General features: G+C 41.6%; 1 protein-coding gene across 1 annotated transcript in view; it reads left to right on the top strand.

Annotated features, from left to right (window-relative positions):
• The first annotated feature begins 175 nt into the window (after window positions 1-175).
• fam102bb (family with sequence similarity 102 member Bb) overlaps window positions 176-27,963 on the top strand; it is a 34,672-nt gene continuing 6,884 nt past the window's right edge. Inside the window, exons 1-6 of the mRNA XM_017723732.2 lie at window positions 176-610; window positions 13,644-13,764; window positions 13,864-13,893; window positions 18,994-19,110; window positions 19,310-19,356; window positions 24,011-24,114. Of these exons, the coding sequence (XP_017579221.1) occupies window positions 477-610; window positions 13,644-13,764; window positions 13,864-13,893; window positions 18,994-19,110; window positions 19,310-19,356; window positions 24,011-24,114 (553 nt within the window). The 5' untranslated portion in view covers window positions 176-476. The remainder of the gene's footprint in view (window positions 611-13,643; window positions 13,765-13,863; window positions 13,894-18,993; window positions 19,111-19,309; window positions 19,357-24,010; window positions 24,115-27,963) is intronic.

The raw sequence follows: 27,963 nt of genomic DNA, 5'->3' as shown, positions 1-27,963 counted from the left end.
GTTTATGTAAGTATGAATGCGTATAGCTATGAATGTATGTATGTATATATGTATATGTATATATATATATATATATATATATATATATATATATATATATATATATGTATATATAGTAATGTGGCGCATGCGCACTGGCTCCTTCGAGCCTCCCTGGTGTTTCCCCCTTAACGTCCAGTAGTTATAACACGGTTATAAAGCACACACAAGCTTGTTTACACACAAAGCGCAGTGAGAAACAGCCCCCCCTCCTTTCGTGGCCACATAAAAAGGAGCACAGTCGACGGCCAGTCAGTACAGCGGTGGAAATAGCCGGAAAACTGAACCCCTGAGGTCGTTTAAACGCCCCTAATCCAGCGAACCGCCAGACTAGTTAGCCGCGTTAGCTTCGTCGCGGTCTTGCCCCGACACGATGGTGAAGACGACGGCGTTGCGCTGCGACTACACGTGAAGCGGGCTCCGGGACCACTTTAACCATGATGAAGAAAAAGAAATTCAAGTTTAAAGTCGACTTCGAGCTGGACGAACTCTCCTCGGTCCCGTTTGTCAACGGCGTGCTGTTCTGCAAAGTCCGGCTGCTGGACGGCGGCTTCTCCGAGGAGTCTTCCCGGTGAGGCTGCGCTGTTTACACTCACACTCGCGTACGAATGGCTGAGGCAAAAAACAGAGATCCCCCTAGTTTTTCAGCCCCAGACTGGCTCTGACACGCTTAACCAGCAGTCTGAACCATTTAGCCGAATCCTCTGTCTTGTTATTAAGTCCTGGTGTTAGTAGTAACTGCGTTTATAGTGAAGGGTCAGCTACAGTTTGGCTGTTGGCGAGTCCGTTATCATAAACACGAAACAGTAATTCGGTGTCTTAACCCCAAGTGTTTGGGTTCTCTCCATTAATGAATCCCAAGATGCCTCCTTTAAACTTAATTTGCTGGGCATTTTAACCAAATGTGGAAAATTCACGCTTTTCTTGGAGGGTCTTATCGCTCTGCTGCTCATCACACCGTGCCATAGGCTTTAATATGAGCATTTAGTTAGTTAGTTATCCTGGCTACGTCTTTCTGCTCTGCTAAGAGTAGGAATAGCTCCATAGTCATCTGTGGCTATCTGTGGTTGGTTGGTGTAGTGGGTAACGCTTCTGCGCTGTAGACTGGGGTTCAATGCCCCACTTTGGTAAACACCCAGGTGTCAGTAGTAACGGCGTTTATAATGAAGGGTCAGCTGCGGTATGGCTGTTGGCCATACCGCAGTCTGTGGTCATGGTCAGTTCACTGACCAAGCTTAAACACAAAGCGGTAATTTGGTGTCTTAACCCCAAGTGTTTGGGTTCTCTCTACTAGTGAATCCCAAGATTCCCTGTTTAAAGTTAATTTGCTGGGCATTTTAACCAAATGTGGAAAATTCATGCTTTTCTTGGAGGGTCTTATCGCTCTGCTGCTTATCACAAGGTGCTGTTTATAAGCCCATCCATCCATCCATTTTCTAAGCCGCTTCTCCGTCAGGGTCGCGGGGGCTGCTGGAGCCTATCCCAGTCATAGGCGTCAATATGAGCATCGCCAGCCCCCAGTTAGTTAACCTGGCTACTTCTTTCTGCTCTTCTAAGAGTAGGAATAGTTCCATAGTCATCTGTGGCTATCTGTGGTTGGTTGGTGTAGTGGGTAACACCTCTGGCTTCTGCACTGTAGACTGGGGTTCAGTGCCCCACTTGGGTAAACACCCAAATACCAATAAGAGTCTTTGTGCAAGACGGGGTGTCAGTGGTAATGGCATTTATAGTGAAGGGTCAGCTACAGTGTGGCTGTTGGCGAGTCTGTTCACTGACCTAACATAGCATAAACACAAAGCAGTAATTTGGATCTCTCTGCTAATGAATCCCAAGATGCCTTGTTTAAAGTTCTTTTGCTAGGCATTTTAACGAAATATGGAAAATTCACGATTTTCTTGGAGGGTCTTATCGCTCTGAACCACAACGTGCTGTTTATAAGCCATAGGGGTTAATATGAGCATCTGCTCTTCTAAGAGTAAGAACAGCTCCATAGTCATTTGAGGACATCTGTGGTTGGTTGCTGTGGTGGGTAACACCTCTGGCTCTGGGTTCAATGCCCCACTTGGGAACACACCCTATGCTATACCAATAAGAGTCCTTGGGCAAGAATCCCAACACTGCCTTCGCCTACTTGTGTAAAATGATCAAACTGTAATTCGCTCTGGATAAGAGCGTCTGCCAAATGCCTTAAATGGACATATGTAGCTTTGCTGTAAAATGTGTTGAGGTTTTGGTTTGGTCGTAAGACTTTCTGAAATGATCTGTCCTTTAGGCCAGTCCACACAGCTAAGTTAGTACAGAAGGTTTTGTTTTAAGATTACCAGTATGGGACCATGTGAGACAAAGTTCTTCCGTAGCCTTGTTTTTTTTTTATTTATTTTTTTTTTATTGGTGTCTGACTCTTTCCAGATCATTCACATAGCCGAGCATTATCCGTCAATGTGTGCCAGTAAGGCATTCAAGACCATCAATAAGTGGCTTGTCTCAGTGTCTTTGCTTTAACCCTGGAATCCATATCTTCTGACCATGGAGTGTCATGGGATAGTGATTGAAGCTGTAGATCACTGGACTGGATTTAATGCTGTTTCTGCTGATCTACAATCCAAGCTATGATAAGCTGAATGTGTTCAGTAGAAGATTAAACCAGAACAGTCTCCTGAACAGTGACATAGGTTTTAGACCATTTGCCAGGTATCTAGTCTGTGTAATCACTTAGCTGAGATGATTATGGCCAGTATGACCTGGAGCTGCTATCTTCAGACTGGGTATTAAGTTGTAAACAAATTGTTCACCATGGTTGTTTTTTCTTTCAAGTAGGGAACCGACAGACTGAGGCAGCGTGTAGAATTTGTTCAGCCGTGGGCGAAGTCAGCAGTTTTCCAGCAGCACTACACACTTGGATGAGTCACTGAGGTCCTCCCTCTGTTTGGTGTTGTGTAGGTGGGGATCCCTGAGCAGCATGATGACCGATGTTTTTGCTGTAGCTATGAAGGAAACGGTCTAGTGTAGATGATGCGGACGTAACGTGTAGTTACTAAGGCCTACGCTGCACATTTCAGTGGTAGGCGTGTTTTATTTTTCCCATTTTTGCATGGCTCAGCAGAAGAGTGAGTCGGTACCCAACTTGTATCAACACTGGAAATTTTGAAAAATCCCACAGATTGTCTTTTTAAACTTAACCATCATCAAAGTTGAGATGTAAACAAAGTAATTTAGAGTAGGCTGGTGTGCAGTGCTCCAATCTAGAGGAACTTAAAGAGGTGCAGGTGTTCACAGTGGAGGTAGTGGGAACCAGACATCTGAAGTGTTTTTGATGACTCTTGAAAGCTATAAAATAAGCTTATTACATGATAAATGATTGTGAATACATTGATGTCAGCTGCCCGAGACGTTGTTTTACGATAGTTTTGAGACACGTGGTGAGAGGTGCAGTGACAGGATGAGCCAGGGCTAACTCTCAAGACTGTAGACTCCTCAGTGCAACGCTTCTTTTTTGGTTGCATCTTGAGAGAGTTGTACTAGAAATGTAAAAATTAATCAGCTTTTCTAAGACAAAAAACACAAGAAGGAGCTTAAGGCAGACTTTAAGAAGTTCATAGAAGTTCTCAGATATTGTCTTAAGAAAGTCTTATTTTTGTCTATCATTGTCTTATAAAAGTTAAGGTTTATGTTATGTAGCCTATAACTATCATGTTATATTTTTTATTTGCTTTAACTTGTTATTCAGTTTAATTTGCTCTGAGCTAGAGGAAAAATAATAGAGGAAAAAATAGAGGAAAAACGATAGTTTAAAAAAATGTTTGAAAAAAATTGGCAAACAAGGACTAGAAAGGACTATTTCCTGATCATGGAGGAAATAGTCGACAGGAAAAAATCCTCCTTGGTGTTTTAACGCTTATATTTTGGGTTTTCTATTCAGAAGCTTATGATTTTACATGCTTACCTCATCAACTCCTAAGACAGGAGTCGGGAACATGCAGCTCTTCTACTGCCCAGTTGTGGCTCCAAAGCAGAAATAGCATATTAGGTAAAAATAAAATAATTCTCCTTTACTGTAAAATAAAGCTCTGCTGATCGTTCAACACAGTTTAACAGTAAATGGTCTTAAATGCTGGAGTTAATGTAGAACTGCTAATTCACCCTTTAACCCTGAAGGTTGGAGCACAGACTGCTGGTCACCATAGTAATGCAGACAATTTAGCCTAACTAGTAGGTAACGAAAAGGCAAAGAGAGAGATGTAAGACGAACTGATGGATTTATTTTCGCTTATAATCACTTCAGCTGGTTTACTGATGTGTTTAATCTGCAAAGAGAAACTGTCACAACACTAAAAAGTTGCGAAGTTGACATCAGCTTCTCATTTGAATTCTTCTCTTCCACCTTAAACGGTGCAGCAGTTACATTCTGCCGCCTCCAGCACCTTTTAAGGTGGGACAGAAAAAAATTGAACACGAAGCTGGTGAATGGTGAACGTTGAGAGACATTTTACAAGTAATTATTCAGGGTTTCCTGCCAGATATGCGAGAAAAGCAGCTATAGCTGAGCTGAAGCTTAAAGCAGAGCAAGGCAAGTCCACGTTCTTGTTTATATTATATATTTTTAGCCTGTACTAGTACATCAGCACATACTGAGACATATTTACAGTCAAGAGGGTAAAATAGAAGTTAAAGCTTGTGGCTCGCAGGGTGGTTTAATTTTTGTTGAAAGGACAAAATAGCTCTTACTAACGTTTGGGTTGCGACCCCTGGCCTAAGACCTGTTATAAGGCTATTATTTTTCAAGAATAGCGCTTGTTCTTAGACCTGTACTTAGGAAAAGATTTAAACTAATTAAGTGAATTCTCAAGGAGTGTTTTGAAGAATAACAATTTACTTTAACTGCTTTAAGTAACAGCGCACATTTTGTGAATCCAGCCCTAGATTTTCAGTGGGGTTGAGATACTGAAATAGGTTGCATTTGTTGAAAAGCTCCCAGCTTCCAGCTGGACGTCATCTTGAGTGATAGTGGTCAGCACAAGGGAACTATTTGTTGGGGAACAACAGAGACAGGTGGTTTCCTGATACGTTTATTCTGCAATGAGAAACTGTCAAAGATGAAAAAGTTGTGAAGCTGACATCAGCTTTTCGTTCGAATTCTCCTGTTCCACCTTAACTGGTGCAGCAGTTACATTCTGGCAGCTTTTAAGGTGGAGCAGAAATATTTGAATGCAAAGTTGGTGAATGAGAAGCCGGCTCATGAAAAAATTGAAAAAAAAAAAACTCATAAAAAATTGAAAGTTGAGAGACATTTTACAAGAAATTATTCTGCGTTTTCTGCCGGAGATGCGAGAAAAGTGGCTATATAGCTCTTAATGTTTGGGTTGCCACCCCTGGCCTAAGACAGTTATGAGGCTATTATTTTCCAAGAATACCACATGTTCTTAGACCTGTACTTAAGAAAACTAATTAAGTGAATTCTCATGAACTGTTTTCAGGAATACAAATTTAATTTTGCACATTTTGTGAATCCAGCCCCAGATTTTCAGTAGGATTGAGATACTTAAATAGGTCACATTGGCTGAAAACCCCCCAGCTTCCAGCTGGACATCATCTGAGTAATTGTGGTCAGCACAAGGGAACTATTTGGCTACATTTACACAGCAGGTAAAAGTGGCCCGAATCCGATCTTTTTCACACACAGATGTGTGTCCGTGTGTCAGTGTGAACAGCAAAAATCGCACTGAATCTGACATTTTCAATTCCAATTTGAGACGCTTTCATATGTGGTACTGAAATCCAATCTGTATCCGATCTGCAGCAACGCGACTCAGTTTGGACAGCCAGATCGGAATTCATGCGACTTTTACGTCAGTTCAACTCGACATTTGTGATCACTTCATGCTGCTGAGGCTCATAAACATTTAGGCTGATGTTTCTGTGCCAAAAACGGAGGAGACATCATCGCAGCCGCTCCGAGTCAGAGAACAGTTTAAACAATCCGAGGACACGAACCTAAGAAGTGGCCATGGCTGAATACCGGACCCTTTTTATGGCAAACTCGAACACATTGAGTGTGAAGAGCCCAGCTGTCACTGGAACTTCATAATTGGTCCTGTGATGCTGGAGAAGATGAAACCGGGAGCGACTGGCGTTCGCTGGCCGTCGTGACTGTTTACCTCCGGACGAGCCACGTGAAGCTCTGTTCTTTTGCGCATGTGGGTCGGTTTAGGAGCTGATCTGTTCAGACTGATGTGGTATACAGATGACATTTAAAAGATAATGTGAACAGCTAAACAAAATAAATCAGATTTGGTGAGAAAAATCAGCCTTTCTTGGGAACAACAGAGATGCTTGTTCCTGTCTTCCTTTGTGGGGCCACACACACAACTGTGTAATAAGCGTATAATAACAGGCTGTCCTACACAGCCAGCTTGTGCTCCTTCATCATGCTCTCTTTGTATAAGAGCAGCTCTTAGATATGAAAGGTTTGCCTCAATTAATCATTCATGTGGCAGGCGGAGAAAGTGGCCTGTCAAAATACAGCGTGACACGTCCTTCTCACAATACATCAAATGCTTCAGCCTCTCAGGCTCCAACGAGCCCGTAACCCTTTCCATACCAAGGGCAAAGAGTAACATTTTTTGTGTGTGTGTGAAACTGTTTTGAACTTCATGTCTCAAGATTTTGCAAAAAACGTGTCCCAGATCTTTTTTCCCCCGCTGGCTATCGCTCGCTCATTATGAACGCTGTTTGAAGAAGAGCCGTGTTAGTGAAGACGCTGAAGTATGTCAGCCAGCGATGACTCAAGTGCAGAGGAGAGGAACTTGGAGAACGACAGCACTGCTCCCGTTGGCTCCACTGAGTTCGCCATGGCAACAGCATATATTCCTAATATGGAAATCAGACCACAAGCCAGTTGCTTGACAGTGACTCTGTGCATGGTTCTTGTCTTTTCCCCATTATCGTGTCTCGAAGTGGGTTTTAGTGTTTGGCCTGCATCCAGTGGGACGGCATGATATGCAGTAATAAAATGGGACACTGTAGCAGCTGCATGGGAGCCTAAAGCTGGCTGTATACTTCAGATGACATAGGAAGTAAACAGGATTAATCTAACACTGAACACCATCATGAATTATCTTATATTAAAAGAGCTCTATGTGCATCTCAGCAATGTTGGAAGCCTGCTTTGTGCGCTGGACCAGTGACAGTTAGAAGGAGGGCTTGTAAGGACTGTCATCAAACTCAAACCACTGTGATGTTTTTCTCAAAAACGTAATCTGAAAATGTCCTTTGAAATATACTTAAAGGGGAACTCCACCAATTTAGTAAAATCACTTAGTCATCTGATTAATTAGATACGAACAAAATCATTCAGAGAGGTTCGGCTTGAAACTTTGAAATTTACTTGGAACCAGACGTCTGATGCCTTTAATGTGTCTTAAAGCTGCATCCCATTGATTCTTACACAAAATGGTTATGAATGCATGGCTTGAGACCTGAGACGTTGTTTTGTGATAGGAAGTTTTGGCCTAAAACGTAATTTTATCATGAAGATTTACTCCAGGATTAGTTATGTGTTTCCTCTCAAAACGTGCTTTTGTTGTGACAGCCATTCAACACGGATCACAGCAGCGACGGCTTTGGTTTATTTTTATGGTTTTCTTACTTATTTCAGAAGGTGGCAGAGTATGCGGTCCAGTCCATCGCAAGGCAGACAGACATATTCACTCACACCCAGGGGCAATTTAGCACATCCAATTGGCCTGATTGTGTGTCTTTGGACTGTGGGGGGGAAAACCCAAGCAGACATGGGGAGAACATGCCAAGTCCACACAGAACAGACCCTGGTTACCTGGCCGGGGAATCGAACCCTTCTTGCTGTGAGGCGACAGCGCTACCCACCACGCCACCAAGCCACTAGTCATTTTGGACAGCAGACGAAATGGTAATATTTGTAATATAGACATACAGACATCTGGTTCCTATTAATACAAAGTTGAACAATTTTTTAATCTGTACATTTCTCTAGAAAGGCGCATAATTAATTTTGCTAAATTAATTTGGAGTTCCTCTTTAAGGTCAAGATTACCATTCCCAATGCCAAGCATTAGCTAGAGGGGTATGTTCATTTGAAAAGGCCGTAATACTCCCATTTCCCATTTCACCCCTTACCCTCAACCCGTCGCCCTCCATTCTGTGGGTTCACATCTAGGGGTAGGGCGTCCCAATTCTTGTTGAGATAGAGGGGTAGGGTGAAGTGTTGGGGCTACATGACCCTCCAAACTGAGGTTTTTCAGAGACTCCAAACAGAGAGGTATGAGAAAAACGGGCAAGATGGCCAGCCAAGAGACCAAAGAAACCCACAAATGTGAGGATTTTCTCTGTTAAAAATTACAGTAAGAATTGTATTGTCTTAGTTTAATGTTATTTCAATGTATTAAGGTCCTTTTGTTCGTATCAAGCATAAAAATTCACTCAAAAGAGGTCCCAAATATTTAGGATTAATTAATTAATCAACAAGAATCTGGTGAATATCTGACTTCAGCTTCATATCACTGAAGATTTAGTGATGGGTGATGATAAATAAATGCCCCCCTCTTTGAAGGCATATGATGCCCTGAATGTAACTAAAGCCCAGCAGCGAGGAGCTGAACTTTACCCTCCTCTGCTGTCAGTGCAGACGGGCAGGGTCGCCTACAGAGCAGCGCTAGTATATTTCGTAGGGAAGATTTCAACCACTACCCCTTGTAATTCAGTTCCAAGCTGCAAGGTGGCATTCAAAAACACAGGGTAGGGGTAAAGTCACCTAACGAGCCATTCACTTAAGAATATACATGTTTATCCATTTTATAGCCCTATTTTCCAGAGAAAAGTGCTTCATTAGAGAGCAAGTATGAATATCTGAGGCCTAATCATCCAACAGAACGATGATGGAGCCTTAGATGGGTAAAAAGCAGAAAATAGCATTGCTTTCTTTTGAGATAATGGGAGCAATTAAAAGCAGTGCTTTTCCTTTTGTGACCAACTCTAATAACTGACTCCAGTAAGCCATTAGTAGCATGCTACTTTGTGACCAGCATCAGGGTGGAATAATCGGTCCAGGAAATGCTTTCCATCATAACCATAAACGTGAACCATGAGAGGATGTACTGTTAATAGAATGTGTATTATAGTGTAGCATATGAGATTGTAATGACCTTTATTTGATCAAGATCGTCTTAAGCTGAATCAGTGGTTGGTTTATGTTGGTAATAGTTTTTTGCCCATGTGTTTGTTTCGACCGAAACCCTTTCCTGGCCCTCTCGGCTACATGATCATGTAGTCTGTCAGGATCTGTAATTGAACCGTCCTCATTCTCGGCAGAGATGGGCTCATATTACTGTGCCTGCTGTTCTCGTACGATTACAGCAGACTGTGAGGAAGGGTTGCAAACTTAATATTAAGAGCTAAAATGATTGATTTCACTTGTAAATTATTACAGGTCAATGCAGTGAACTGTAAATGGTTTAAATGAGCATAAAGTTTATTATGTAATTGTACAAGGTCTCAGTCTGAACCTCCTCCAGCTGTACAGACAACATCAACACCACAGTCAAACTCGTCCCACAATAGATTGAGCCTGTCGGGTGTCGCTGCACTCACGGCTCTTTCAGTGTGATTTCAGAGATCATCCAGTGCTGTGGAACCAACGATGAACACTCTGAGCTGTTCTAGGCTCATTCTCAGCACTGCAGTAACACTAACGTGGTGGTGGTGTGTTAGCGTCTGTTGTGCTGGTACGAGTGGATCAGACACAGCAATGCTGCTGGAGTTTTTTAAACACTGTGTCCACTTACTGTCCACTCTATTAGACACTACTACCTTGTCAGACCACCTTGTGGATGTAAAGTCAGAGACGATAGCTCATCTGCTGCTGCACAGTTTGTGTTGGTCATCCTCTAGTCCTTCATCAGTGGTCACAGGACGCTGTTGGCCAGATATTTTTGGTTGGCCAGTGTTATTGCAGTGCTGAGAATGACCCACCCCCCAGATAGAACCTGCTCTGTGAGGGTCCATGGGGGTCCTGACCACTGAAGTACAGGGTAAAAGGGGGCTAAAAAAGTATCAGAGAAACAGATGGACTACAGTCTGTAACTGTAGAACTACAAAGTGCACCTATAGAGTACGTGGAGCTGATAAAATGGACAATGAGCGTAGAAACAAGGAGGTGGTCAAAATGTTATGCCTGATCGGTGTATGTGTTCACATTTTAAGCAAGGCTGGTGTGTATTATTATTGCAGAGCAGTACATTTCAGCTTTTAATTAGAGTGCAGTTTCTTTTTAAATGGACAGACAGAGGTTGTTGTTTGTCATTGTAGGACCAGTTCAGTCTCCTTCAAACTGAACTGATAAATGGGAAGTACATTTTCTTGGTTCCTTTTTCTATTGTGCAATACGAATTAGATGGGTTGTTATTATTTCTGCAGCAGAAGCATGTGTGTTTATTATGTTTCCATGGCAACTGAACCGTTATAGAAGGTGCTTAACTCTGCTAAGTTTGGGCAGGATCGCTCTTTGCTGTAGTGAGAAAGTGCTTGAGGCTTAATCACTCCGGCTAAGCACTGGCTGTGGGTTTATCCACTGTAAACGGTGTTGTCGGACCACTGGGAATAATGGGATTAAAGTTTAAAGACTGTGTGAGCCTTCAATCCTGTTACATTCTTTGTTAAATAGCTAACTGTCTCAGCTGGATGGGAGTTGCCTGATTATGCAGTGCCTTGGCTGTGTCACCGAGAGTAATATTTCACATTTATAAGTATCAGAATCAGTGGAGTTTGTTTTTAAAACAGATTTAGACTGTTGTTTTTTTTGCTAAAACATATTTATCTACAATGCTATGTCCAGATGGCAGGGGCAGCCCCTGGCACTATTCCCTTCTCATCCTCTTCACACACATATACAAATTTCTCTGGTACTTGTTTTAACCTACACGTTAAAGGTGGGGTCAGAGCACTTTTTGGAATAGAGCACTTGTCTCTGGGACCGCCTCAAGCTCAACAAATGGGAAAAAAACAAAGTTTCATTCAGTATTTATGCAGTCAGGTGTATTTTGCAGACTGCATTTATGCAGACTGACAGACAAGTGTGTCCACTTGTCTGTCAGTCATGTTGCATCCCAACAGGGAAGCCGTAGTCAACCCATACAGCTAGGAAAATGCAAACAGTACAGCAGATGAGAGATCACCTGGAGTCTTACAGAGAACAGGCCTGTCTTCTCCTGGAGAAAGCCCAGCTTTATGTGACCTATGACGTACTTCATCCTGGCCTATCGTACTTCATAGGTCACAGGCCCTTGCTTCTTCAGGACCTCAAAAGGCCCCTGGCACTTTGCCAGAAGCTTGTTGGTGGAGGTAGGAAGCAGCAAAAGGATCTTCTGACCAAGTTTAGATTCACGTAGGCGAGCTTTCTGGTCATACCAGGTTTTCTGTCACGGTTATGTCACGGTTCCCTCTGTTCCTGCTGTCTCGGCCACCCAGAACTCCACACCGGATCTCATGACTTCTGATCTCCCTCACGTGACTGTACACTGGTCTGCTTCACCTGACTATTGATTACCCTCACCTGTTCCTTGTTTCTTGTGTTTGCTAGTTTAGTATAGAAGCCCAGGCTTTAGATTAGCTTATTTACTAGTGTTGTCTTTGTTCTCAGGGCGTTATTGAGCCGTCTGTTTGTCTGTTTGCCTTATCATATATGACCATTGCCCTTTCAGTATTGTTGCACTTTCTGGTTTGACCTTGTTTCAGGTTTCTGGACATTGCTTTTTGGACCTCCGTCATGGTTACAGTTTTCACATTCTGGCTTTTTGACTTTGGACTGGCTGACCTTGATTTTGGATCCTTCCTTCATTAATAAACCCATTTTACTTAAGTGTGGTTGTAAGCATCTGAATTTAAAATGGCTTCTTTAAAATGGCCAGTTCTGCCAGCACCTGTTATGGCTTACGTGGTCAAACGAACCAAGAAAAGGAATTGAAAAGTAAAAAATGACTTGAGTGTGAGTTTCGAACACTGCAGAGAGCCAAGTGAGCTGAACAGCATGAAGGTTGATACCTGCCATGCACATGAAATACATCAGCTGGCTTAGCTAGCACTTAGTTAAAGTCAGCTTGAAATCAAAATGACCTTTTTGACCTTATTAGTTTGTGTCCCTGGTCATACAGGGTGATTAAAAGTATTGATCTGATTTCAAAATGATTAATTTCTCTTGTAAATCATTACAGATCAATGCAGTGAACTGTAAATGGTTTAAATGAGCATAAAGTTATATTATGTAATTGTACAATGTCTCAGTCTGAACCTCCTCCAGCTGTACGGACATCAACACCACAGTCAATCTCATCCCATACTGGATTGAGTGTGTCGGGCGTCGCTGCACTCATCATCCAGTGCTGTGGAACCAACGACGCACACTCTGAGCTGTTAGAGCTTCACTGCCCATGAATTCACTCTTATTGAAGTGGAGAACACAGAACGCTTTCTGCTCAGGGGTCTCATCTCCTCTCAGACTGAAGGGAGCCAGTCAGAAACTCTATGACCCCCTCTTACAATTGGATTGTGATTGATTCCTAGATGCCTTACCATTGTGGCACTTTAAAATCAGATGAATCTTTTTCAATCACCCTGTATTAAGCATGATTTCTTATGCCGTGTAATATAAAAACAAATTTCTTTTTTTCCATTAAAATATAATGGCTTTTGCCCACCTCTTCTGATACAAATAAAATAACCTGAAACCCTAATATAATTTTTGATTAATTATATCAGTTCAAAGTCCCACTACCCCCATGTATCATCGAGCAAAACCTCTGAGCTAGTTCAGAGATCTTCCCTGACACCGTGGTTGATGCAGAAATATGCCCTAATACAGTCGGAAAAAACATGATTGCCGATTAACTTTCAGAAAATTACGTAGAAATTGGAGCTTATGTTAAGCAGCTGGGCTCTGGGCTGAGGATTAATAAGGAGCTGTATTTCTTTAGCTGCTAAACTTCTGCAAGCTTCACTGATCTTTAACCTGAAATTTAGTTGCACCTCCACTGTTTTCACTCGATCACCTGCTTCTCTTCACACAGTAGAAGTTCAGTGAAACTAAGATTAGTGTGTTCATCTTCCCCATCAGCTGTAGTCTTCTAGCTTTTCTCATCTTAAGGAGCAGAATTTCTCCAGCACAAGCCAGAACATTTTCAGAGAACAAATTAATTAAGTCCTTGTCCTCAAGTCCATATGGCCCTTTTCTCCAGCCTCTAATTAAGCGTCTCAGTCTCCGTAAATGAATATGCTCACGACTGGTCGGGATCATTGAGGCCTCTCTAATCAAACGGTATTGGATTGGCTGGGATTTACTTTACTGAGAAGTCGCTCTCGGCTCTCCCCCGGGGCCAGTCTAAAGGAAAGCAGACGAGTCAAACTGCCAAGCATGATTGATTTCTGCCTGCATGGACCTGGATCGCAAACTGTACGTGGCCTTTCCCCATAGGAGATGGTTAGGGCTCTGTGTCTTGTTAAGAGAGCTGTAAGCCAGGTCAATGTTCATTTCCTCAGAGGTACCTGAGGATGATAACAGTGTACATGTGTTTCTTTCATAGGGAAACAGTCCAGGCTAATTGTGTACGTTGGAGGAAGAAGTTCTCATTCCCATGTAAAATGAGCGCCAGTGCTGGAACAGGAGTCCTCGATCCCTGTGTGTGTCGTGTTTCTGTCAGAAAGGTACCTTTACACACACAACACCAACTAAAGTGTCATCCAGGAGTTGTTAAATATTAAATGCGATGCTAGTAATGATTTCATTGACTTGTTTTCTTACAGGAACTGAAAGGTGGAAAAACCTACGCAAAGGTAAATGATTTTGGTCTCCAGTAAAACATTCACAAAGGGGAGGTGATCCATGTGTTTACGTTTGATCAATCTACAACTAACTCAGGGCATTGATTGTTCTGTTTCCTTGACCATAATGGAGAAATGGAAAATATCGATCGAGAACAAATTGAACACAAATAAAAGTTAAATGGCACAAACATCAGTAGACTAGATAACACCAGGACTTCATATTATAGGAGAATTATAGGAGTTTGAATGTATGGGATCATCTCTTCACTGTTCATCATTGTACTAAAGAGTAACTCCACCCCAAGACCTTTTTTTTTCATGAATGCTCTGTAATAATAAAATATACCAGCCTTGTTTAAAATTTGAACACAACTTTCTAAACTGTAAAAATATCATTCTTATTGTGGTCAGTTCTGGCTAGTAGCTCCCCCTGGTTCAACTCTGCTAGTCAAATCAACTCAAGTCAAGGTTTATTTAGAGCTTTTTACAACAGGTGTTGTCATAAAGCGGCTTTACAGAAATTTCCGGATCCCATGAGCATCGCCAGTGGTGAGAGTGACAAGGAAACCTCCCTGAGAGCAAGAGGAAGAAACCTTGAGAGGAACCATGACTCAAACCCATCCTCCTCTGGACCACACCGAACAGCAAACAGCGTTAGTATAAAGTATTAGAATACAAAACGGGGAGAAAAGGTGGAGCCATAGTTAGATAGTTTGGGTTTATGCAGCAGCAGCAGGAGGGTCAGTTCATAAAGGTGAGGTTTGCACAGCGTGAAGCTCCATGGTGGTCAAAACGGTGCAAATCAGCCAACAGAGTTGGAGCTCTGCCGACTTTAGGAGCTCTGGTGGCTCCCGACTCAGGCAAACGTCACCCAGGGTCTCAAATAAAAGAGAGACAGAAAGAGAGAAACTGATTAACAGGACAGGTCAGCTTATGGAGAGATATTAGAGAGTAAATAGTGCAAACAACTGATATCAGCAAAATGCTTGTACAGATACGTTGTATGCGCGGATGACGTGTTGTAGTACTTTGGTATGCAAACCAGGAATAAAGAAAACAGGACTGAATGTTTATCTTGCTAAACATACATCCCCAATCCTGTTGTCATTACACTGGCTACCTGTTAAATTTGGTGTGGAGTATAAGATCCTTCTCTTAACGTATGAGTCATTAAATGGCCCCACAGTATTTTAGTGAATTAAATCAGTCATACGAACCCACACGTACGCTCCACTCACAACATAACGGCCTGCTGACAAAACAACGGCCTGCTGGCGGTCACTAAAATTAGAAAAACCATAACAGGCGGTCAAGCATTTTCCTACGAAGTCCCAATATTGTGGAATCATCAATCGTCCGGGACTCAGACACACTCTCTACATTTAAAACTAGACTCAGAACTTTTTTGTCTGCACAGCATTTTACTGATCAACAATCTTGTTCCAGTGCCACTGTGAGTGGCAGCCTTTCCAGTAGCTCCATGTTTTGTGTACTGTTTTTGCACTTTTTTCTTACTTTTTCTCTTTTCTGTTTGCGTATATTGCTTTTTAGTGACAGTTTTGTTTGTATGAAGGACATGGTATTTTTGCTAAATTTCCTTCAGGATCAATAAAGTATCTATCTGTCTATCTGATATCAGTTGTTGCACTATTATAATAATAATCATTTTTTATTTGAAAAGCGCCTTTCAAGACACCCAAGGACACTGTACAATAAAAATAACAAAAAATACAATAAAAAAAATAAATAAATAAAAAAGAAAAAAATAGCATGTAAATATGTAAAAGCAATACACATAATTTACAAAAAAAAAAAGCACTAGTTCACCCAAATGCCAGCTGGAAAAGGTGGGTTTTAAGACTGGCATTGAACATAGCCAGGGTCGAACAAGCACGCAACTCAGAGGGGAGACTGTTCCACAGCTTGTGGCCAGCAACACTGAATGCCCTGTCACCAACAGTGCGCAGCTTAGAGGGAAAAACTTTGAGCAAATGTGAGTCAGAGGAGCGAAGAGTGTGAGCTGGAGAGTATAACTAGCAGACTACCAATGTAGGAGGGGCGGTGAGGTCATTCAAAGATTTAAAAACCAGCACAAGCATCGAACGTGATGCTGTACCGGGAGCCAGTGAAGCTGTTTCAGAGTTTGACTGATGTGCTCCCAGGATCTTTTGACTCACTTAATAAACTCCATAAACGGACCTTTCCTGTTAATCAATTTCTCTCTCTCTCTCTCTCTCTCTCTCTCTCTCTCTCTCTCTTTCTTTCTTTCTCCTTTATTTGAGCCCCTGAGTCGCCACATGGGAGCCACCAGACATGCTAGTTAACAGAGCTCCATCTCTGTTTGGCTGATCTGCACCGTTTTCACCACCATAGAGTTTCATGTTGTACAAAGCTGTGCAAAACTCACCTGCATGAACTGACCCTCCTGCTGCTGCTGCTGCATAAACCCAAACTATCTAATTAACCGTTGCTCCACCTTTATACTAACGCTGTTCGCTATCTGGTGTCAACCAGAGGAGGACTGGTTCCCTTTCTGAGTCTTGGTTCCTCTTAAAGTCTCAAGGTTTCTTCCTCTTGCTCTTAGGGAGTTTTTCCTTGCCACTCATGGGGGCTCGGACCCGAATTTATCTGTAAAACTGCTTTGTGACAGCACCTGTTGTAAAAAGCACTATATAAATAAACTTTGAATTGACTTGACCAAACAGATAATTAGAAGCTATCTGTCATGGTTTTAGGGACTGCTGTACCATTCAGACGCCTCTCTCACTCACTGGTAATCTTTTTCTGGTGCCAACTCTTCGGCTGCTTGAGTCAGTGGCTCGTATTGGTAGACTAATAAGGCTAAAGACACCCTGCCTGATCAGAAGCACCATCCCCAGAAATGAGGATGGTGGTGAAGTAATATTGTCACCTTTGTAAAACCTCTCAGTCAAAAATGCTATTTGATTTTGTCACTCTCCATATTTTCTGGTTGCCAATATTAGCTATAAAACACAGCAGCCCAGCCCACCCAGGTTGCCTCCCAGCCCCACCTCCAAACCTGTAGATCACTGCAGCGCCCGTCCCAAAGTACCCCTCACATTTTTGAGCATTTTTCAAACGTGAGCTAGGAGTGGAGCTGAAAATAGGGGGTGTAGTTACTCTTTAAATGCAAGATCAATAAATAACTCGGACAGCATTCAAAAAGTGGAGTCTCAGATGAACTTTATATGATCAGCTGTATCCTGTGTCAGTGAATGAAATGCCTTGGCTCACTGCTTCAGACAGGTTACATAGCAGTGTATTGTAAAAATCAGTTTTTGGAGGGATTTATTTTATTTTTAATGCAATTGAGATCTAAAAATGGCACATTATGTACAGATTAACAACAGATCATCTGAGTGCACATGTTTCCGTAATTATATTTAGAACAGAAAATGCACAACATGCAATAGAGTGGTTGCAGACATGCTCTCTCAGACAGATGCACTCTCAGCCCCAGTGACGTCACGGGCACATGCACTCTCTTAAGATTATATTTGGTGAATGGAGGAACAGCAAAGTAAGAATTTCATTGTACAGTGTAACTGCCTGTTCTGCTGTGCATATGACAGTAAAACTCTTGAATGTTCTATCTTGAATCTTTGCCACAATGACAGAAGCAGTCCAACGGCGCGGTAACTTTTGGCTGCTCCTGTTTAGGGACATCATCTGGCACAATTGGCCCCTCCCAGTGCTCCATGTGATTTTGTTTACCTCTGGTCTTGTCCACGTGCTTCCTTGTTTGATTCTTCCCTGTTCTGCCCCCTTGTTTCTAGACTCTGCCCTTGATTGTTTTCACCTGTGCCTTGTTAACCCTCGTTGTTCTTGTATTTAAACCCTGTGTTTGTCGCTGTTAGTTGCTGGTCTTTGTGTGGTGTTGTTTCCTCTGGCCTCCGTTGTGTGTCTAGTCTGTGTTCCTTTTCGTAATGTCTGTCCCTCGTTCTCTCCGTGTTGGCTCTTTGTCCCTGGACTGTTTAGACCCTGATTATGCATTTGCCCCTAATAAATCTCGCTTCTCTCAGCATATGCATCTACCTCATCATCACTCCCCCACATTACATCATCACTTAGTCCATTTTTCGGCCATACCACGGCAAGAGGGTTACATTTAGTGTACCACCCTGTTGAAAAATAGTCATAGAACCCATTAAAAGTGTCTGTTAGTTCCTGGTGGTTTTCAGTCGTCACTGATGGAATTCTGTTTTCCTGATAGGTGGATAAAAGTGTAAAGGGTTCTGATTGTTGAATCAGGTGTTTTGGGTCTGATTCCACATACATTTGATCATTTCACAATGACCTCTAATAGGAGCCATCAGGCCAATTCCGGGTTAGAAACCCATCAGGACATCAGTAACAACGTACTGTTTTGGTGCCCACAGCGTCATCTGCTTGGTCCTCTCGACATGTCACAACGTTGAAATGTAATTCCTCAGAACAACAACCTTGTCTGCCAAATTTGTAGGAGGTTGTAACAATGTTGATGAGACAACAGAAGTAATCGGTACTACGTTGACTGTACTTTGTCACAACTTCCTAGAATCCTTAATAAGTTCTATTTTAATCAGTATTAGAGTTTTTGATAACCGGCTGATCGTCTTCAGTGTGGCTTTCATGAGTTTCAGTAGCCTTTTTGTTTTTTCTGCGAATAAACTCAACATCTTGTCTGATCGTCGTGTTAGGTTTTATTTTTGAAAGTTTCCATTTATAATTACCTTATTATCAGTATGGCAACGTTAATATGTGTTTGGTGTAACTCTTGTTGCCCAGCAGTTCGTGGTCCACTGTTTTTCCTCATAAAACCGACAAAAACACTGTTGTGGCAACGCAGCACTGACGTCATCAATAGGCTGGGGTGCATGTCAGGCTGAGAGTGCATGTCGACAGCCAGACCCTTCTCTCAACATGGGCACAGATCTGTACTCCTACTTCTGCAAAGCATAAACTGATTTACAAGTTTTGAATTACTTAGAAAATGCATTTTCCATATTTATTAGACATAACAGAAACAGTTACTAAAGTATTAGTAAAGTATCCAAACAGTTATTAAGGTATTAATTAAAATCAGCCCTCTTGCTCTTCTTGGCTCAGCTGGGCTTTGCTGATCTGAACTTGGCCGAGTTTGCAGGTTCGGGGAGCACCACGCGACGGTGTCTGCTGGAGGGCTACGACACCAAGAACACCAGGCAGGACAATTCGATCCTTAAGGTTCAGACCACAACCTACATTTTCTCCCATTAAAGCTGTTTCCAAGTCCTAGTTTCTTTATATAACCGACCTTAGTTTTAATTTGGGAAACATTGATTTGTTCTTGTGCTTCCTGGAGTCCGATGTCATGGTTATTTTTAAAAATCGACTGAAAGTTTCTGATGTCAAAGTCGTTTTCCCTTTTTATCTTTTGCTTCAGGTGATCATCAGCACCCATCTTATGTCTGGAGACCCATGTTTCAAAACGTGAGTGCTGTGTTTCTGACGTCTTTAGATGCTCTTTGTGGAATGTGTTGTCCCAGTTTTAGCATTTGGGTTCAGGTCCTCTGAGAGGTCCAATGCTTCATCGTAAGATTCTGGAAACTTCTCTACAGATTGAGCCTTGGATACACTCTCTGAATCTATTCAGATTGACTACTAGATTACGTCCAGAGTCGAGTTGAAAATATCAAACTTGTTTCATATATTCCACCTGGTTTGAAACTCGACTAGTATGGGAGGCAAAAAAAGAAAGAAAAAAAACTGTAAAACAATACAATTTAAATGCAAACCTCTTTTTGCCATTTATATCCTGCCAAAATGTAAAATTAAATGAAATAGCTACATTTGCAATTTAACTTTTCACATAAGCACGAGTCATTTGTGGCAAAAATAACAAGTAATTTAAAACATTTGTCATTTCATTTTAGTCATTATTCTGGTATTTCATGGCTCTATCTAAAATGGAAAAGCTAACAAAAGAAATTCCAAGCTTCATTTGGCTTTGCCTTTTCTTCATGAAATGCAAAATATATCATTTAAATCAAAACACAGCATTTATCTGACCAAATGAAAATGAAAATGTAAAATGTATAAATCAACAGTAAAGTGACGGGTTGTGATTCAGTTGTCAGCGTGGACGTGCTTTAAGTGTTAGAATAAGGCAAATGGAAACAAACACAGACGCCACTTGCTGGTGATGTACTTTTCATTTCCCACTTTGCTTTTTTGTTTTCAAGTTAACGAACATGCAAAATATATTTCTGCTGTGGGAAAAAAACCTTGTATCTCCAAAATGGTAACTTTACAGGAGATGGAAAAAACATACGTTGCTCTTAATGTAAGTCAATGGAACCAGAATGTTTCCAAGTAATTTTGGGACGTTATTGTTGGTCCATTCATCTTGAAATTTAAACACAACGTAAAGTACAACAGGCAACTGCGTCATTCTTCGGATTAAGCGACTTCGGGTCTCGGGAAAACCATCATCATGTCTCTAATTTAGTCAGAAAATCTGAGTCTGTGCCCCTCACACACTGCTCGTTTTTCATATCCAAACTCTATCCAAAATCTATATTTGCCCTAAAATCTGCAGACTTGAGAGCGTCAGTGGTTCCAGAATGGATTTCGTCATATTCTTCATAACTTTCATCTTTCATAAGCTACATTCAGAAGCTGGGCGTCATATGAGGCTGTAACTCTTCTTTCCAGTCAAATAGATGGTGATGTCATTTTAAACCCTTATTATAAAAGAAGCTGAACTCAGTTTGTTTTTCTACTGAAAGTCGACCCGTTTTTCCCCAAATCTGGGCTATAAACTATAAACAGGCGGCGTCTCTTCAGTGATCTGCTCTGTAAACGTTACTTTTAAAAAGAAATAACACAAAGAGGGTCTGAGATTTTTGGCTTTCAGCAGTAAATTGTAAGTATATAGTAATATGTGTAGACCACAAACACATTCTGTTAATTTGAGGGAGGCTTTTACAAATAAATAAATTAATTAAATCAATAAAAATTACATTTATTTCATGGAGTTACTGAATAATTTGCTTTATGATTTGGTGACGTAAATTCAGATGGACAAACCAAAATACACCCTGGTGAATAAGAGATTAAGAATACTAGTTACCATTTGGGGGCGCATCTAGCAAAAAATATGTTCCAGAGAAATTGTTATTGTAGGGATGAGAACCACTGACTAGCCAACAAACCTCATTGTAGCAAACTTCTTACTACAACATCTAAAAGCCTACTGTGGCAGCTAAAGGCTAATTTACCAGTCTTATAGGCGAGCACTATAGAAATAGATGTCAAGGGCAAACGGTAGAAGACTGTGATGTTCTCGTCACAGTGTTGAATACATTTTTTTCATAACCATGGTCAGCTTTAGCCTATCCAACAGCACAGCTCTGTTATGTTTTCAACATCTGCAACAGCGGTTGAGCAGGTAGTGATGTGTTTACCTGTTGCCACTGAAAAAAGCAGTATTCTGAGCTTTGGCTGTCTGTGTTGGAGAGTAGTGTGAATGAGAACTCTGGGGAAATGAAGCTCTGCAGCCAGATTTACATACTCTGAATCTGTGAGGAAGCTTGCACACCTCCCACACACACACACACACACACACACACACACACTGTGACTGCGCCTGAATACAAAAACCTGTTACAGTACTTGCGTGGGTTGAAGCAGAGAGTGAATGCTTAGTATTCAGGTCTAAGGCTACTTTCAGACAGGGAGCCAAATCCGATTTTATTTTTCATTTCCAGAGACCGATATCTCCTCAGTCTTGATTCAGACTGCTTTTTTCTGATTTTGCTTTGTGGATCCGCTGGGTATAAAAAAAATGACACCCAAGCTGAGCTTTTCTGGTGTGTGAATGCTGCATACATGTATGTGGTGGGGGGGACAGATTGTTAGCGAGGACTGCAGTCGATCTGTATTACTGCAGGTGATCTGTCCACACTGCTGTCAATAATGTTCAGGCAGAGAAAAAACTTTAAGCTGCTTTTTTTTCTGCTGCCTTCTCTCATTCTCTCTTTATGTGTCCCCCAACCCTAAGCCATTGTTTTATTCTCACCTTTCTCCTCGTTTCCAGTATTAATAGGGTTATTTGGGAGTGGTATTCATTCTGTAAATAGTCCTAAGGACAAAGCTGCTCAACAAATGACCTTGTATCCCTCAAGTTTCGAAATATGCAGTTAAAATATAACAAGAAATGGATGAATAATTACTCTTGAATCATAGAGTGACTGGTTTTGTGCAACAAATTACACCCATTAGTGTAGGGATGCAAATACTGGTATCAGGTATGGGGCCGATACTTTGCTTATTTACTCATACTTGTACCGATACCAACATTCTGATACCCGCTGATACCATTTGATGTAAGCAGAGTGTGCACTGCTGGCTAATGAACAAATGACTAAAACTGGAAGTGAACGAGGGTCTGCTCACTCAGAGGAGAGTACCTGAATCCATGGTGGTCAGACACAAAGTCACTGGTCACTTTAAACATTCTGCCTTGGTAAATTCCTGCTAGTAATAAAATGTGTGATTTAAGTCTGTTTTTAAACACACATAATCACAATTACTTCTCCAGTGAGGATTGAGACAAGTAGGCTAGCAAAATGGAGGCGAAAAAGTCAGATTTGCTACCATTTCTGCTCTGACTGAACAGAATAGTGAGGTATAAATGTTAATTTTTTAAAGTGTCTTTGTAAAATAGGCTGTGGAGAGACCGTATTGTCCTACCTCTCCATCACCGCCTGGTTTAGCTGCTCAGTTTCTCAGTGTGTTTGCTCAGTACTCTGAGGTGTTATTTTGAATGAAACAGTCTTTATTTGAAACTGTCCGTAGATCAGGGGTTGAGAACATGGCTGTGGAGCATCTGGCTCTTTAACTGCCCTGTTGCGGCTCCACGGCAGAATTTTAGGTCAAAATAAAATAATCCTCTTTGGCAGTAAAATAAAACTCTGCTGATCATTCAACACAGTTTAACAATAAATTATCTTAAATGCTGGAAATAATGTAGAACTGCCTTTAACCCACCTTTAACCCTGGTTGGCACGCAGACTGCTGATCACCATAGCAATGCAGACAGGTCTCGATTATTTGGAGCACTGCAGTAACACTGACATTGGTGGTGGTGTGTTAATGTGTGTTGTGCTGGTACGAGTGGATCAGACACAGCAGTGCTGCTGGAGTGTTTAAACACTGTCCACTCTTTACCTTGTTTGTTCACCTTGTAGATGTAAAGTCAGAGAAAGCAGCTCATGTGTATCAGCACAGTTTGTGTTGGTCATCCTCTAGACCTTCAACAGTAGTCAGAGGACGCTTCCCACAGGATGCTTTTGACTGGATATTTTTGGTTGGTGGACTATTCTGAGTCCAGCAGTGACACTGAGGTGTTTAAAAACTCCAGCAGCACTGCTGTGTCTGATCCACTCAGACCAGCACAACATACACTAACACACTACCACCACGTCATTGTTACTGCAGTGCTGAGAATGACCCACCACCCAAACAGTACCTGCTCTGTGAGGGTCCATGGGGGTCCTGACCACTGAAGAACAGGGTAAAAGGGGGTAACAAAGTATAAGAGAAACAGATGGACTACAGTCTGTAACTGTAGAACTACAAAGTGCACCTATACAGTAAGTGGAGCTGATAAAATGGACAATGAGCGTAGAAACAAGGAGGAGGCCATTATATTATGCCTGATCGGTCTACGTGGTCTGAAAAACTCCCATGAAATCCGACCCGACACCCCTGACTTTTAAATTATTATATCAGGCTTTACAGGGTGGCTCACAGCAACACACAGACTCCATATTTTAACAATGTCTTTTTTTCTCCTGACTAGGTAACTTCTCTGCTACTTATTTGTTTTAACAAAAAAATCAGACATAATGCAGCTTTAAAACTGGACAATGGACATTTTCTTAATACGTCACTTAATGAGCGTTTTGGCTGGAATTTAAATAAATGAAGGGTCTCTGACTTTTCTACAGTACTCCATGTAACGCATACAGTACCTAAATATGACTTAACAAACCTGTGTGTGTGTGTGTGTGTGTGTGCGCATATGTGTACATGTGTATGGGATTCATAAATAATCTATTCCTATGTTATCGCTTAACAGCCCTCCGTCCACAGCCACAGTGATTGGGATCCAAGGCGATTCAGAGGGTCTGCTGGAGGAGCGGCGAGGAGGAGACTCACAAAAACCCTTCCTGGGTCTCTCAGGTACATGCAACTATAGCTTTTAGTACAAAGTTAAATTGTCATACCGATAGATATACATACATAGATGCTGCGTTGGGTCCAGTCAGGCACGTCAACAGCATTGCCATGTTGGGGAGGTCAACATCACTGCTGGACTGCATTCAATACCATCACAGAGCGGCAGTTTAAGAAAGATACTGTCCAAAATTCCACTATTTCAGGAATATTGCTCTCAGAAAATGGGATAGGATTATATAACAGAGGGACCGCAGTGATCCACGCTCATGTCTGTGTGATGCGTATTGTTTATGTGGTGTTTATGTATAGATATGATCATGTGGTTGGTGAAGCTCAGAGAATCTGTTGATGTTATTGTTTTTCCTCTGGTTTTATATTAAGCTTAATTCATTTAATGGTCTATTCAGGGTCTTAACTTTAGGTAGTAGTTATTTATTTACAATGATGGTTAATGCTTTGTAGCGGTAAGTTATAGCATTCCTTAATCTGTGTAGATATTCATAATAGATTAATGTTAGCACATTCTTACACAAAGCTGAAGTCAGATTCTTATTTGCCAGCTTCAGGAATTTTCCCATTCCACCTTAAATGGTGCAGCTTCAGGCACCAGAAAGTGACAGCAGCTCCATTTAAGGTGGAACGGGAAATTCAAACAAGAAGCTGACAAATAGGAAGCCAACTTTAGCTTTGTCCTTCTTGCTGTGTTTTGGGGATTATTTTATTGCTGGATTTGCTGATGTGTGTGTTTGTGTTTCTCACGCTAAACTCAGTTTTTAGCATCAGGTGCAGACTAAGTACTTACCTGCTGGTCTGGACGGCTAATTATCACGATCATTTATTAAAGAAGTAAAAGTTACCGAGAGCCGTCTGTGCAGCACAGATTAATCTATTTTTGAGGATTATAATGAAATGGATTTGGTGAAAATCAGTTGAGTAATAAGGACGTTGTGGCCGGTTTAATCCTGAGACTCATCGTCTCTCAGTACAAGTGGATTTGCTCATAAGCGGATCTTGACCTCTCCAACATGGTGGACGTGCAGACGTACCACCTCAGATAGAAAACAACAGACATCTAGGTATGTATATCTGTGGTCATACCCCGTTGATGAAACCCAGAAAAAACAGATACCAGCTTTACTTCAAATGCTTCTGCTAAGATATCTGCTGTCTGAGCGCAGCTTCATCAGGGTGGGTGGTGGGGGGGTTGACTGCACTGCTTGCTTTGATCGTCATGACTTACCAACCTGCCTCCTAATCAAATGCTATCAGCAGGGAATTTTGGATTAATCCTGTGCCCAAACCAATCTGCTTGAAGAAAAAAAGATGCCTGCCATGCTCTAATGGAAGGACATAAATAAGTCTTTTTTCTCCTCCACTCTGTCTCTCTCACTCTCTCTCTCTCTCTCTCTCTCTCTCTCTCTCTCTCTCTCTCTCTCTCTCTCTCTCTCTCTCTCTCTCTGAACTGTGACTTTTCCCTTCCGGAGGCGCTCTTTCATCTATTATTCAGCTCCCATAGAGACCTTGCGAGGCCACACGTGAGCCAGTTTGTCTGTTCCGCCACTTCAGCTACCTGCTCCGGGATATGATCGTGACTAGTAAAGCAACATTTGAGCCTTTTCCTTGCTGACATTATTTAGAGTCATTCACGCTCCTCAACCAAGTTAAGCCTGTTGGCCATGTGTGTAAAACAGGTTTGGGCGTACTGGGCCCAGGAGGCCGCTGTGAACTACACTCAGCTTTTGGTCTGGGGCGTTTGATGAATTATTCAGCGCGGCCATTTGTTCAGAGGGACTAAGCGTTTTGGAAACATGCATGTTTGGCACACATGCTGAGCACTGGTATCGAAACTTGTGGTGGGCCGTGGTAGTTATGGAAGCTTTTTCTGCGAAAGTTAGAGTGCTGTGTGAAACAAAGGTGCCATATATTCATCACTCTCTCCGTCTGTTTTCTGTCCTTCCGTCTAAATATTGTATTACCATTCCTCCAGAGGAACTTTTCTCTTGAGCTGTTTTTGTCAGTGTAAAAGTGTTGTGAAAAAGTATTTCTTCTATTTTTGCATATTTGTCACACATGAATGTCAGGTTATCAAACTACTTTAAATATTAAACAAAGATAACCCAAGTAAATTCAAAATGCTACCTTGCCCTGTGTGAAAAAGTGATTGCCTACAGTGATTTTGCTACTAAATCAACCAGTTAACCCAATTTAGTTGACTATTGGGTTCAGTTTCACATCCACAGCTACATCCAAGGATGATTACTGTCAAACCTGTTGAATCTGAACATCACTTAAATAGAACCTATTGTCTGGCAATGTGAAACAGCTAGAAGGTCTCAAGAAGCAGCACACAATGCCAGAGATTCTAAGAAGATTCAAATGCAGATGCGAAACATAGTCATTGAAATCTACAATCTGGAAAGGGTTATGAAGACACTGCAAAGGCTCTAGGACTCCAGACCACAGTGAGAGCCATTATCCACAAATGGAGAAAACTTGGAATGGTGGTGAACTTTCCCAGGAGTGGCCGGCCTACCAAAACTTGAGTGCAATGACGTCACAAATGAGGAGGTCCAGGAGGTCACAAATGAACCCAGACCAACATATAAAGAACTGCAGGCCTCACTTTCCTCTGTTAAGGTCAACGTAAACTAATTAAAATTCAATAAGGTCCAGTTCCTCAAGCAAAGGTCCGGAACATCATAATATTCATAACTTGCATCATGACTCAGTGCCATATATTGTTTACTGAAGTAGCCTAGTAGGTACATCAACATCTTATGTCATCGACAACTGAATATCAGATCAAATAAAGTACAATTCAGTCATATTTCTACAACATTTATTGTTAGTTTTCTCTTTTTACAGCATGTCATGTAAAATAACTTCCCTCTGACTCACTTTCTTCTCTTACTGCTGTTTCTCACCTCATCCGTCCCCTGTGTGTACGTCACTCATGAGTCTCAGTGCTCATCGTAATGTACGGATCTGAGTAACGTCACAGTGATATTTACAACACATCCGATTGGTCTGTGAGTCTCCCAGCTGCCAAACCAGTACTTTAATGACTAGAAATGATACGCCAGTTAAAATAGGACCACCCCCTCGAAATTAAACAATTCTCCATAGTATCGGTTTTACGCCCAGATCCACATAGGACATCGTCTGTGTCTGGACTTGGACCACGGTCCGTCTATTAGTGACCGCTGATGTAAACGATTCCACAACAAGAAAAACACAGCGCAAAAATGGCACAAATCACTGCTGACTAAAAAGAACTACAGACTAAAACTAAAAGACTACATCTAGATAACTCCCAATACATTTGGGATAATATTCTGTGGACTGATGAATCAAAGGTTGAACTTTTTGGAAAACATGGGTCCCAAGACATCTTGCGTGAAGCTAACACTGCATTACACCATAAGATCATCATACCAACAGTGAAACATGGTGGTGGTATTGTGATGGTTAGGGAACCGGCCTCGTGACCGGCGGGGCGCCGGTTTGATCCAAAGAGCCGACAGCACGTGACTGAGGTGTCCTTGAGCAACCTCAAATCTCAGTTGCTTGAAAACCCTCCAGTGTAGCCATGTACAGTTCTGCAAAGAAGATTGGGCCAAAATTCCTCCACACTGAACGCTCATCGCAAACTCACAAGTTATTGCAAATGTTTGGCACAACTAGTTACTAGGTTTAGGGAGACAGTTGCTTTTTTACAAGTGATGCAGGTTTTGAATACATTTTTATCTGTGATAAATGGAGTGGTTATTTTTACTTGTGTTGTCTTTATGTTGTATCAAAATTTATTGTATGATCTGAAGCATTTAAATGTGACAAATTGGCAAAAATAGA

This window comes from Pygocentrus nattereri, chromosome 4, assembly GCF_015220715.1.
Source record: "Pygocentrus nattereri isolate fPygNat1 chromosome 4, fPygNat1.pri, whole genome shotgun sequence".
In the NCBI taxonomy this organism is placed as follows: Eukaryota; Metazoa; Chordata; class Actinopteri; order Characiformes; family Serrasalmidae; genus Pygocentrus; species Pygocentrus nattereri.
The sequence above is the reverse complement of the archived record's forward strand: the minus strand, read 5'-3'. Positions and strand labels throughout refer to the sequence as shown.